General features: G+C 43.9%; 1 protein-coding gene across 1 annotated transcript; it reads left to right on the top strand.

Moving 5' to 3' along the window:
* Positions 1-6,671: 6,671 nt before the first annotated feature.
* On the top strand, positions 6,672-8,612 carry LOC135676668 (arogenate dehydratase 1-like). The gene is made up of 2 exons (XM_065188109.1): positions 6,672-8,268; positions 8,361-8,612. The coding sequence occupies exon 1, from the start codon at positions 6,794-6,796 to the stop codon at positions 8,210-8,212; it is 1,419 nt and encodes a 472-aa protein (XP_065044181.1). The 5' UTR covers positions 6,672-6,793; the 3' UTR covers positions 8,213-8,268; positions 8,361-8,612.
* The last annotated feature ends 6,083 nt before the right edge of the window (positions 8,613-14,695 follow it).

Here is a 14,695-nt window from a genome sequence, read left to right as displayed (position 1 = left end):
TTAGTGAATTATTATCTCTGTAATAATTCACTCGACTCATCGACTACGGACGTACTAGGCCACTACGCCGTAGTCCCCAGACGATATAGGGGAATCCAATCCATTAGACCTGTCTGTCATCAGTTACCGTGTACCTATAGTCCCTCATCCATCTAATATCCCAAAGACCGTATATCGAGCATGGTGTTGTCAGACCCATACGGTTTCTACTCGAGTCTCGCTCTAATCGAATTTTCCTAGAGAACTCTTTCTCTCTCAACCCGAATGACCCTAGCTAGGGATTTGTCTGAGCAAGAACACATGAGATATTCCTCTCATGATGCCGAGAGTGGATGATCCTCTATCGACACTCAATAGCCATCGTAAGGTCGACTACCACTCCCAATGACCAATTGTACTAGATCTGGGACAACCAAACCTATAAGTTTGGTATCAAATAGTGGAGCACTCATACAAGACATCCTCGGTGTCTCAAGTCTAAGGACCAGGTACACCACTAGGACTACGGAATCGCTGTCTGACAATAAGGCATCATCAAGCATCCAACATTCCGTAAGCGGATCAATCAGTGAACTCATTTTCCAATGAGCATCTGTACTGTATCCCTAGTGTCTCTACATGAGCAGCTATGAGACCAGTTGCATCCATCATATGGATAGGTATACAACACACCAGTCTGTCCAGTTATCACGATGTCCCTCTCGAGTAACCTATGATCGGGATTATTTAGGATCTGTGTTTAAAGGTGAATCGATCTCATTATCGTGATCTCATCACGATCCGATTCCCATTGCACAAATCCAAGGACATCACAATATATATATATATATATATATATATATATATATATATATATATATATATATATATATATATATATATATATATATATATATATATATATATATATGCAATAGTTATAAAGTGATATATCCCAAAATATAATAAGCAAAGAGATTCTGTATCAAGTCACACGTGTTATCACTCACGTGATTGGCTTACTGGATACCTATGACTAGCACACTTAAAGGCCCTCTCCTACAAGAAAGCTGTCCGAGAATCTATAACCGAAAGGTTCGTCCCCGACCGATTAAGTTGGGAGATCTGGTTTTGCGAAAAGCCGAAGTCAGCGACCCGACCCGAGCACGCGGCAAGCTCTCTCTAAACTGGGAAGGACCTTATTAGGTGGTCGACGTCGACAGAATCGACACCTACAGGCTCGCGACGATGCAAGGCCACCCCCGCCAAGGACGTGGAACGTGCAGAACCTTAAGATGTTTTTCGTATAAATAAGATTGAGAAAGATGAGGAAGAAGCCTGAACGAAAAATTTTTCATTTAAAGCAAAGATTTGGTTACAAGACCAGACAAACACTTTACAGCCTCCGCCAACGCCCGACCTACCCCATTAGAAAAAATTACAATAGGTCTCCCCTACTTCTCGGGGAACTCCACGCTGTCGTCAAAAGGAACTTCCTCGGGCATGTCGACGCCCAAGTCCTCAAGAAAGGAAGCGAAGGGATCTTCCGCGACCTCGAGGTTAGGGTAGCATGCTCGAAAGCGAGCCAGGGCGACCCGGTACCTATACTCATAGGTAACCTACCCCATCCGGGTCAGCCCGAGCTCGAAGCCCAAGGATTTTTTGTAGTCCTCGATCAGCTTCTTATCCTTCTCCGACCGTTGATGAATCTCGTCAGCTAGGGCCTCTGAAGTCGCACGTGCATCGGCGCATGTCTCATCCAGCTTCTGGTTGAGCGCGAGCGTCTCCCCCTTCGCTAGGCGGACCTCAGCGCGAGTTGCTTTTAAATGCACCTGGAGCTCTTTGTTCTGCTCCTCGGCGGCCTTGAGCTCAGACTTGAGGCACATCGCTTCTACCTCCAGATCTAACGCTCGCTGCTCGACCACGGCCACCGCCTTAGGAGCTGCTCCCGCGCGGATCTCCTCGACCTGCTTACGTAGCTTGGTTTTGCGGTCGCTCAAGTTGCTGATGACTCGGCCAGTGTCGCACACACGATCCATCGGCGCCATGGTGTAGTGCTGGCCCTACATGGAAAGAAGTCAGAATGATACCGTCGGGTACTAACGGAGGGCCGGTGGCGAGATGCTTACCCACAACAGTGACTTGGCAGACCTGCCGAGTAGGACTTCGGAGGACGAGGTGTACAACTCCCGAGCCATGTTTGGATGAAGCCCTCCATGAATAAATAGAGTTGCGGAATCCCCGTCGGCCCATACCCGCTCCCCGCGGGACAAGGCCCCCCAACGGGTCGGAGGCGGTGCCCTCCGAGAGGTCGGACATTACTCAAGCCTGGTAAGGCTCGTCCTTCATACCTGCAGGAAGGCGATAGAGATCGCGAACGGAAGGCTCCCGAGATGCCTTCCCCGCCCCCTCCCTGCTAGGGCCGGCCTCACCCCATCCGCGGCTCCTCCCCGCACGATCAATCAATTCAGTAGTGGCTGCCCCTATTTGGGCCGCTGTCGCGTCGGACACCTTCATAACACCAGTCTTCACTTTCTTCCGAGGCCGACCAGCCTCGATCTCCACCGGCGCATCCTTCGAGCCGATCGTTGGCTCGGTCGGTGGGCGCAATGTCAAAACCGACGAAGCCCATCCCCCGTGCATGGATCTAAGATTCACCATCTCTGCGCGAAAACATGGATGTTGGTCAGTACTCCGAATGACTCATAAAGACCCTAGTCTACCCACTACGAGCATACCTCGAGGCATCGGGCCAAGACTCGCCTTGACCAACCACAACTCAGTCATGTTCCGGATGGCTCGGGAGGCGGGAAGAATCTCCTTGAGCCTCTGGAGATCCCTGCGCTCATCATTGCTCAAAACCAGGGCGGTATTATCGATCATGCGTGCCGACCACCGGAGCCCGAAACTCCAGCCCCTCTCGCAGCAAATATAAAAGAAACGCCCCTTCCATCCTTTGTTGTTGGAGGGGGCCCCGCTAACCCGAAAGCCCGACCGGGCTGACAGATAGTAACCCCCAGGCCCTTTGGAAAGGTGGAAACAAGACAGAAAGAGAGACCGAGTTGGGGTAATATTAGCGTAATGACACTCCCCCAAGAATGCCACCAGATAGCGCCAAGAGTTCGACGCCATCTGTGATGGGGAAATGCGCCACCAGGAGATACAGGAGCTAATAACGGGGTGCAAAGGAAAGTGTAACCCCGCCTCGAGGGCATCCAGGGTTAAGGTGAAACCCTTGGGGATCGAATCGTACGCTCATTGCCTTGGCTCGAGGGCAAGTAGGACACAACCCTCGGGGATGCTGAAGCGCTCTCGGAGGTTGCCGAGCGATGACTCGCTCACTGTGGAGTCGAGGTCGTGTGGCCACATCAGAGCTTCAAGGGCCCGGGCCGCCTTCTCGTCGGATGACGAGTTGGGGCTCGGCGGTAGTGTTTTTTCCCCGACGTTACTTGGGTAGGAAGGAGAGGAGGATGAAGTCGAGGAGGAGGAGGAGGTGGCTATCCTTACTGACCTTTGGAAGGTAAGGTAGGAGAGTCGACTCGAGTGGAAGCGACAAGTTCTGGAAGAAGTAATCGATCATATGACTAACAAGAGGTGTGCTGGAACCCAACGGCGCGCTATTTATGGCAAAGATCCCACTAGCAGCGACCCTTGGCATCCGGGGGAGTGGGCGACAGCCCATCGCTACCCTTCCCGCAGTGAACGTCGCATCAGGTAGGCCAAACGTCACCCCGCCATAAATGAGACCTGACACGACAGTCGAGGGGCTGCTTGGAGTAGCAATCTGACATGCGGCGTGGGTGGCCAAGTATGTCTTCATCTGCGCGGCAGGGCAGGCGTTGATCCCTCGTGTCGAGTCGTCGGCTTCCGGGAGTCGAAATTGAGGAGGTCGTGCCTTGATATTCATGCTGCGAGCCCCTTCGGTTGCCGTGTCACTCGACTGCAGTCTGCCCGAGTCCACCACTACGCGGCCTGCCCGCCTGAGCCATGTCCCTCGGCTGCAGTCTGCCCGAGTCCACCTCTGTGCGGCCTGCCCGCCTGAGCCGTGTCCCTCGGTTGCATTCTGCCTGAGTCCACCTCTGCGCGGCCTGTCCGCCTGAGCTATGTCCCTCGGCTGCATTTTGCCCGAGTCCACCTCTGCGCGGCCTGCCCGCCTGAGCCGTGTCCCTTGGCTGCATATGCCCGAGTCCATCTCTGCGTGGCCTGCTTGCCTGAGCCGCATATCTCGGCTGCAAACTACATGATTCCTACACCTCGACACCATTTGCTCGTCCGAGTCTTCCACCCTACCCGAGTCATACCCCTCGGTCACACGTCGTACAGGATGAATGGGCTAGCAACCGACCATCGCGATTCTCTGGAAACCTCCCTAGCACTGACCTAAGGGCGAACCGACGGAAACGACCACTGAAAACAGAAGCCACGCCCCGTACCCTCCCCCCCAGCAACGGCCGACGCATGGCTTCCTTCAGGGGGGAGAATGATAAGGGTAATAATAATAATGGGACGCAAACTGACATCGCCTGCTCTTGGGTGACGTCTCTTGTGTCACGCGAACCGAGGAGACACATGGGTCATTTGCCTCGGTCTAATCTGACAGCGCTGGGCCAAGGGAGACCAGAACGTCGACCGAGGCACGTCGCCATTCTGCAAGAGCTCGGTCCTTCACGCAACCCCAACGCCGGAGTCAAACGCCTTCCCAGGTACGATCCTACTCCCTACAAGCAGACACATCAACAACGGTGACCTTCCCTATAAAAACTCTCGCGTTAGGAGGGAGAAGGAGGGAGAAAAAAGCCTCCTAAGATTATCGACTGACTTGACAGTCGGAGGAGTCGGGTCGAGCTCTCTCGACCCGACCTGTGTGCAGGGACGAAGACGGAGTACCACTCCACCGCACGCCCAAGCGAGGAGTTCCCTCCTGGAGGAAATGTCTGCCCCGTCGAGACCGAATCAACGCACTTGACTACCTCAGCACTCTCAAGGGTAATCCCGAGAGATCCTCGCTCATTCGGACCTGAACTCAGCCGTGTTGGCCCCGAGGCCGCGGCCTAAAGTTGTTGACACCAACAAAAGGGATGTTTTTCATCGAATTGATTAAAAAGAATAATCTTATATAAAAACTAATTATGGGGTGTCATTTAGAAAAAGTTCAAAAGTAATTATCTTAGATCAAAAATATTTTTTTAGTGAATTCTCGGGGAAATACTCATCTTATTCATATTTCTCAAAGAGTGTTATAATTTAAGACATTTGAATAACACCTATTGGGTCAACTCTATGGATCGATTCATATAATGAATGGGTCCAATTCTACAGTTGGAATGTGTTGTGGTGGTGTAAACGTGTTTTAAAATACTGTAATTGATATAGAAATATATCTGTTTGATTATTCTTGTTCCTAAACCAATAACCATATCTATTTGGAATTTATTTTTTGCATATGAGCTGGATTATTTATATTTTAAGTTCATTTACATCTAGGTAGGTATATAATGTTTTAATGAAAGTGCCGAAAATATTATAAATTTATTTAAAAATAATGTAATTGATATAGAAGTTTTCTTATTTGATTGCTGAATCCTAAACCAACAAAGGTACTGCTTGAAGTTTTATTGTTATAAATGAGAATTGGGTTTTGAATTTATTTGTCTCCATTATAATATTTTTGAATAGATTTTTAATGTTCTCGTGAAGATATCAAAAAATATTATAAGTCTCTATTCAAAAATACTATAACTAAAAATCTAAATTTAATATATTAAAAATTGGATCAGTTTGTATTATTCTAATTATCTTGGTAGGAGATATTTCAAAAATTATAATAAATGAAATGTATTCTATCAGAAATATGAAAATGATGACCTTGTGGAAAGCTAAAAAAAAATAGCATAACTTTTTAAAATATAAGTCCTTTTTTTCCTTTAAAGTGATGAAGTAGAAATTGATAAAAAAAGAAAATCTCATAAACATGGTGAGTGAGGTTCACATACGTGGGGCCTACATTCATTTCCACGGCTTGCAAATGGGTAATTTGCTGAGTACACGTCCTTTTTTCCCTTTAAAGTGATGAAGTCGAAATTGATAGAAAAAATAAAAAGAATGGTGAGTGAGGTTCACATACGTGGGTGGGGCCTACATTCATTTCCATGGCTTGCAAGTGGGAAGTGTGTTGAGTACACATGATAGGTTGACCTGGCATGGAAGTGTCGGCAGTCGGGCCCACCAAAGGTGGGAATACCATCACAAAACGTGTCATTTGCTGGTTTGAGGATGGACGCTGTGCAGGCAGACTGCACCACACCAGTACACTCACGATGCGTCAGGTTCACCAACCGCTGACTTGGCCTTGGCCATGACTGTGGTGGGACCGCTTGCACGTACAATTCTACTTTATTCTTCTCATGAAATTTAGATAGGAAATGCATTTGATTGAACACATTCAACGCTTGAGTGTCGCATAAAATTCGGAGGAGATCGAAGAAGCAATAATGAACAGTCGAAGAGTGCATGGTCGCATACATTTGTGCAGTGGTGTGTTAGGTGTGAGACCTGACCAAATCCAACATCTGTTGCTTTCAACTCTCTTTTTTCCTCATCATCAGCGTCCGACTCTTCTCTCTCTCCGTCCCTACCTACCCACCCTCTCCTGCCCATCTACCACGAACCAGAGCCACAATAAAGCCTCTATCTCGCCATTCCTGCTTTCTTCCAGCTTGAAAGGGTTCCTCTTCTCAAGCTTCTCTGCCATCTACTCTTCTTCTTATTTCATTTTTCTCTCTCTTACATCTTAAAGTATAATTCTGTCTGATATATGTATATGTCACCGATGGCGGCGGTCATGCTTTCCTCTGCGCCAAGGCATGTGCTCAGCCCCATTTTCCCGCCGCCGGACAACCATGTCCCGCCTCCTACGGCGCTCCCCAAGCGAGGACCAGCCTTCCGGCGGCTCCCCTCCGCCGTTCTCCGCTCGGCCATCCGATCGATCTACGTGCCAGAATCCACCTCTGCCGCCCCCTTCCCCGGCGCCCTCGGCTCCAGCCGCTCCGACTGGCAGACCAATTGCGCCATCCTCGCCAGCAAGGCGGCGTCTAACTCCTCTTCTTCTTCATCCTCCGGAGGAGACAACGCCGGCGCGGCATCTAATGAACCCAGAAGCAGCAACGATGGTAACCACTACCATCTGGCGAGTCCTACTCCCGTCAACGGCCTGAAGCAAAACTCGGCGACGCTGGACTTGGTGCCGGTGGCCAACCTCCCGCGGCCCCTCTCCATCTCCGACCTCTCGCCCTCCCCGAAGCACGGGTCCAGCGTCCGCGTGGCGTACCAGGGCGTGCCGGGGGCCTACAGCGAAGCGGCGGCCGGAAAGGCCTACCCTAACTGCGAAGCCATCCCTTGCGACCAGTTCGAGGTGGCCTTCCAGGCGGTGGAACTCTGGATCGCGGACCGCGCCGTCCTCCCCGTGGAGAACTCCCTGGGCGGCAGCATCCACCGCAACTACGACCTCCTCCTGCGGCACCGGCTCCACATCGTGGGTGAGGTTCAGCTCCCTGTTCACCACTGCCTCCTCGCCCTCCCGGGCGTTCGCAAGGAGCAGCTGACCCGGGTGATCAGCCACCCTCAGGCGCTTTCCCAGTGCGAGCTGACGCTGACCGGGATGGGACTCAACGTGGCGCGGGAGGCCTTCGACGACACGGCAGGCGCCGCCGAGTACGTGGCCAACAACGGCCTCCGGGACACGGCGGCCATCGCGTCGGCGCGGGCGGCGGAGCTGTACAAACTGCAGGTGTTGGCGGACGGCATCCAAGACGACAGCGGCAACGTGACGCGGTTCGTGATGCTGGCGCGGGAGCCCATCATTCCGCGCACCGACCGGCCCTTCAAGACCAGCATCGTGTTCGCCCACGACCGGGAGGGCACCTCCGTCCTCTTCAAGGTGCTCTCCGCCTTCGCCTTCCGGGACATCAGCCTGACCAAGATCGAAAGCCGGCCGCACCGCCACCGGCCGCTGCGCCTGGTGGACGACGCCAACGTGGGCACCGCCAAGCACTTCGAGTACATGTTCTACGTCGACTTCGAAGCGTCCATGGCGGAGACCCGCGCCCAGAAAGCCCTCGCCGAGGTCCAGGAGTACACCTCCTTCCTCCGCGTGCTCGGCAGCTACCCGATGGATATGACTCCCTGGGACGCATCCTCCTCGCCGTCCCCGCCGACGCCTCCCTCCTCGTCGTAGTCACCTTGATCGATTGGCTCTGGTCCGTCAGTTTCCTCCTATCCCCAATCTGACGGGTGAGATTGGTCAAAACCAAACACCGCCTTTTTTTACCAACCTTATTGCGTTTGATTACTGTGTTACATATCTTTATTTTGTTTTCTTTTAGGGTTCTATCGCGAACTAAAAGAATGGAATATGAAATCTTTAATTTGGATTATGTTTCTCGTACGTGCAATGTGCTCTACCAAAATTGTACCAGCTTCTTGTGATGGGTCCCACGCACAACATGGGCCGGAGACCGTGATACCTAAGTTGAGGGTCATCAAAAGCTACAACCTAAACTACAGCAGTGTACGTCAATTACTTTTGGAGAGGGTATCATTTTGTGGCGAGGTGGTTGTCCACCAAAAGCTTGGAACTTTAGTACGCAAGACATTATTATTCGCACGGTATTAACAATGACAAAAATATAACTACATCTGTGGGTTGTATATATAGTATATACAAAGACCAGTTCTAGTGACAGCAGGTCACTTTCAACACAGATCACACACCAGCCATTAAGTCGAAGTGGAAAATTTGCGTTTATCTCCCCCTCCCAAAAAAAAGTGATTTTAGTCTTTGTCCTCTGATTTTAATAAAAATATAAATTCTTTTAAAATATTTAAATTTGCATGTATCATTGAAATAAGTATCTACTTATAGTTTATATCTATTCTATTAAATCAAAATTTGATTCTATGATGAAAATACTGCACTCTGAATCAATCCATGTCTTATTTTATGTTTGTGAACGGAACATTAAATCCGTTGAGTGTCAACCTTACAAAATTATTTTAAGAGCATGTTCGATAAAATCACTGAAAGCCAACAGTGCTATGCTCAAAGAAGATATTAATATATTATATTTGGAGAAACACAATGAGGGAGAGAGCTTTTTATAATATGATTTTTGGACCATTATACTCATAGATATATATTAATATCGGAAATGGTCATGGTCATACACATCCTCTTGTCTGTCAGTAATAAAGTACTGAGGTGTCCGTCACATTAATATTTTCATATAAAAAGAAACAAAAAGATTAATATTACTTTGTATCTTTGTTAGGGTTGGAATAATCTAATTACTTGATGGACTAGATAACTTGAACGATATTTATTAAATGAAATTCATATAAGGTTTTAGAATAGAAATATATAGAAGAAAATATTTTAAAGTTAGATTTTTTAATAAATCTAAAAAATCAAGAGAAAATATTTTTAAAGATTTATATAAGAGGATCTATAAAGATTTTGAATTAATTTAAGGATAATATTATATTATATTATTCTTATTCAATGAAAATTTTAATTTTTCTCTATGCAAGTAGGAAATGAATGTGAAACCATATAATCCTATTTGTGATATTGTTATAAGTTTATGTTTTATTATTAATCCTGTTGGGAAATCTAGGAGGGCGACATCACATGCGTAGCAGAAGAATAGATGACTATAGCAGATACACATGGACTTACTTCTTAAAACACAAAAATGAATGCTTTAGATATTTTAACAAGTTTTGTAAACTTGTTCAAAATGAAAAGGGTTCTATGATTTCATCAATTAGAAGTGATCACGGTGGTGAATTTCAAAACCGTGATTTCCAAGAATTTTGTGAACTTAATGGATACAACCACAATTTCTCTACTCCAAGAAATCCTCAACAAAATGGAGTAGTAGAAAGAAAAAAATAGAAACTTAAAAGAAATGGCAAAAACCATGTTGAATGAACATAGCCTACCCAAATATTTTTGGGTCGAAGCCGTAAACACTGCATGCTATATTTTGATAGAGTTCTAGTAAGACCCCTACTCACCAAAATTCCCTATGAGTTGTGGAACAACAAAAAACCTAATGTTTCATATTTTAAAGTTTTTGGGTGTAAGTGTTTCATCTTGAATGAAAAATATGCCTTAGGAAAATTTGATGCTAAATCCGATGAAGGAATTTTTCTTGGTTATTCTTTAGTTTCTAAAGCTTTTCGTATCTTCAATAAAAGAACTTTAATTATTGAAGAATTCATTCATGTTGTTTTCAATGGGATTTCCGAAATCAAGAAAAACGATTTTGATGATGATGTTAACTTCGATTCTTTAAATTTAAATGAAACCCCTTCTTCAACTAGCAACTTGGATGCATCCACTTCCGAAACATCCTTACCCAAGGATTAGAAGTATGTAGATGCTCATCCTAAGGAGCTAATCTTAGGAGACACATCAAAGGGTGTTCAGACATGTTCTTCTCTTAAAAATTTTTGTGCCAATGCCACTTTTCTCTCCCAAATTGAACCTAAATGTATTGACGAAGCCATGAAAGATGATTCATGGATTATCGCAATACAAGATGAATTAAATAAATTGAGAGAAATGAGGTATGGAAGCTTGTTCTGAGTCTTTAGAAACAAGCAAGATGAATCTGGTATCGTGGTTAGAAATAAGGCTAGATTAGTGGCCAAAGGTTTCAACCAAGAAGAAGGTATCGATTACAAAGAAACCTTCGCTCCTATGGCTAGATTAGAAGTCATAAGAATGCTCCTTGCCTATGCTAGTAATAACAATTTTAAGTTGTTTCAAATGGATGTTAAAAGCGCTTTTCTTAATGGCTTTATTTCTGAAGAAGTTTATGTTAAACAACCTCCCGGATTTGAAAATAAAAGCCTCCCTAATCATATATTTAAATTAACCAAAGCTCTCTATGATTTAAAACAAGCCCCAAGGGCTTGGTATGATAGATTAAGTACTTTTCTTATTGAAAATAATTTCACAAAAGGCAAGGTCGATACCACATTGGTTATCAAGAATTTTGAAAATAATTTTCTCATTGTTCAGATTTATGTTGATGATATTATCTTCGGTTCTACAAATGAATCTCTTTGTGAATCTTTTGCTAAAACTATGAGTCTCGAATTTGAAATGAGTTTGATGGGAGAATTAACCTTTTTCTTAGGCTTACAAATTAAGCAACTAAGCAATGACATCTTTATTAGTCAAACTAAATATGCTTTAGATCTACTGAAAAGATTTAATATGGATAGCTCAAAAGCTATTAACACCCTTATGAGCACCGCCACTAAGTTAGAAGTTGATGAGAATGGAGAAAGCTTCGATCAAAAAACTTATAGGGGTATGATAGGAAGTTTACTTTACCTCACTGCAACTAGACCAGATATCATGTTTAGGACTTTGTGCTATGTTTCAATCGAACCCTAAGATATCTCATCTCAAAGCGGTTAAAAGAATACTTAGATATCTTAAAGGTACCACAAATCTAGGATTATGATATCCAAAATCCGAAAATTTTGAGTTAATTGCTTATGCTGATGCGGATTTTGCTGGGTGTAGACTAGATAGAAAAAGCACATCAGGAACATATCAATTTTTGGGATATTCCCTTGTTTCTTGGTCATCTAAGAAACAAAACTTGATTGCACTATCAACAACCGAAGCTGAATATATTGCAGCTAGTGCATGCTGTGCACAAGTTGTGTGGATGAAAAACACCTTAGAAAATTATAAAGTCTATCTTAAAAACATTCCCATTAAATGTGATAACACGAGTGCAATATGTTTAATAAATAATCTCATTCGACACTCAAGAACAAAACATATTGATATTAGACATCACTTTATACGAGATCATGTTACTAATCATGATGTAATCATAGAGTTCATAGATACTAAGCATCAACTAGTTGATATTTTTACAAAACCTCTAAGCGAAGAACAATTTGATTTCATAAGAAAAGAATTAGGAATGTTGTTGTGTCCGAATGCATAAACTTGTTAAAATTATTATTCGGACTTTATTGATTGAATGATCAAATCACTTAATTATCATTACATGCCTAAAATAACATGTTGGAAATTAATACAAAACTTTCCTTAACAATGAGCATGTCTTCATGATTGTATAGTCTTGTCCGATTGCATGAAAGTGTTAAATTAAATTTTCAGCTCCAATCAGATTTCATGAATATATTATTCTCTTTCAGACTTAATAAACATATGTCACATATAGTTTGATTCACATCATTGATTTTTGACAAATAGAATCATCTAGCAAATGTATATCTTTTAGACTTATCATGTGAAAAATATTCTCTTTGAGAAATAGATCTGATGATTCCTTCTTATAAAAGGAAGATATTTTTATGTGCAAGGATTTGATTCACATAAATATCCCGATCCTTATAAAGCATGCCTTAATATCCTATCGATTTGAACTACACAAATGGCTTTCCTCCTTCATGCAAAAAGATAATAACAAATAAAAAGGAATAAGTTTTCACTCTATAATCTTCATGTCATGTTTTTCTTGAGATGTTTGTATAATTTATATCCTATCACTCTATATAGATAAATAACATGAACCTACTTATGACATTGCACGTATATTTAAAAGTTGTTTATATCGTTCTCCTTTTTGTTAATGACAAAGGGGGAGAAATATATGAATTGATGCTATAAATGCCATATTATGTTGAAAAAAAGCAGATATATAAATTAATGCTATAAATGTCATATTATGTTGAAAAAAAGCAGATATATGAATTGATGCTATGATTATGCCATGCTTGCATCATCGCCATATTATGTTGAAAAAAGCAGATATATGAATTGATGCTATGATTATGCCATCGTCATATTATGTTGAAAAAAGCAGATATATGAATTGATACTATGATTATGTCATTCTTGCATCATCGAAAATATATGAATTAATGATAACTATGATTGCCATATTAGCAATATGCCATGTTTGCATCGTGTTAAGATATCAAGAACTTGCATCATAGTCCTACGTGTTGATATCTTACCATGTGATGAAATTGCTATGATTGCTAAAATACTTGAAATGTGTGCATCATGTTAAGATATCAAGAACTTACATCGTAGTCCTACGTGTTGATATCTTACCATGTGATGAAATGCTTTAATTGCTAAAATACTTGAAATGTGTGCATCATATTAAGATATCAAAATCTTACTTCGAAATTTTACATAATGAATTGCTATCATTACCATCATTCACATTTGAAATTTGAAAATGGATATCAAGCCTTGACATCATACATCATTTTCAGAGAGATACATCATGATGGGAATCATGATGGGAGTATTGATAAGGTTAAATGATTTTAACTTATCAATATGTCTCTTGAATTCAAAGGTTTTGAATTCAAAAATGACTTATCTCAATTATGACAAATAGATAGGGGGAGTTAAGGTTAACTCCGTTATCAATTGATTGTCATCATAAAAAAGGGGGAGATTGTTGAATCTCGGATTTTGATGATGACGTCAATTGTCATTTGTTATCTAATCTATATGTTGAGATAAGTGTGCATGATTAACTACGATGAAAGTAACACATGTAACAGGAGTTGTGCCGGAGTCAAGACTATGATCACGTTGGGAGTTCGAGAGTTCGACGGAAGTCCAGACGATCGTCGGAGGTTCTACGGGAACAAATCCGAGAAGTCCAAGAGCTTGCCAAAGAAGCTCGTCCGAACTCGCCAAGTGGATCATCGCAAGTTCAGGAGTTTACAGGAAGTCCGCAGGAGCATCACCGAGGGTTCATTGGATGATCGACGGAAACTCACCGGAAGCTCGCCAGAAGAAGCGATTGACGCACCGGAGCAAGTTGTAGTAAATGTCTTAAGAAATTCGTAGTTAGCATGATGATTAAGTTAGAAATGGGATGTGATCCCATTAACTTAATCTTGGGATAATTGGGCCCTTGACAGACTCAAATTGGGCCGAATGAATCAGCCCATTCGGACCCAAATTACTTGGCCAGAGGTAGCACCGCCTAGGTCGGCGGTGGCACTGCCCAGGGCTCAGTCTCTGAGCTCTGGCTGGGCGGTGCAACCGCCTCTGATAGAGGTGCAACCGCCCCTAACAAGCGGTGGCACCGCCTAGAGGCTCAGTCTTCGAGCTCTACTAGGCGGTGCAACTGCCCCAGTCAGGCGATGCAACCCCTAGACCCAAGAATTTCAGGAATTGACAGTTTTGAGCTTGGAATTCAAACTGGGTTGGAGCCTATAAATACCCAACCCTTTCAGCAATGAAAGGGCAACAAAAACACCGAAATCCTAATCTTATTCTGTGATTTTTAGAGCTCAAAAGTGTTGTAAAGGCCAAAAGTTCTTCTCCCTCTTTTCTTCCAAGTTCTGATCTTTCAAGAGAGGAGAGAAAATTCTGTAAGGGTTGTCTCCTAAGCCCGTCAAAAGGAGTGAAACTGTAAACGGGTGGTTGGCCTTCGCCTATTGAAGGAAGGCCTCTAGTGGACGTCGGTGGAGGAAGCCAGAAGTGGATGTAGGTCAAGATTGACCGAACCACTCTAAAATTACGGTGCTCTCTGGTTTGCATTTACTTTGAGCATATTATCTTTACTGCAAACCTCCTCAATAGCTTACTGCCTTCTGCACATTTATGATTGTGTTTCAAAATTCAGTA

Source organism: Musa acuminata, chromosome BXJ1-1 (genome assembly GCF_036884655.1).
Source record: "Musa acuminata AAA Group cultivar baxijiao chromosome BXJ1-1, Cavendish_Baxijiao_AAA, whole genome shotgun sequence".
NCBI lineage: Eukaryota > Viridiplantae > Streptophyta > Magnoliopsida > Zingiberales > Musaceae > Musa > Musa acuminata.
The sequence above is the reverse complement of the archived record's forward strand: the minus strand, read 5'-3'. Positions and strand labels throughout refer to the sequence as shown.

Bases quoted from the DNA above. Each gene is read 5' to 3' on its own strand.
- LOC135676668 (XM_065188109.1), top strand. From the start codon at position 6,794: ATGTATATGTCACCGATGGCGGCGGTCATGCTTTCCTCTGCGCCAAGG.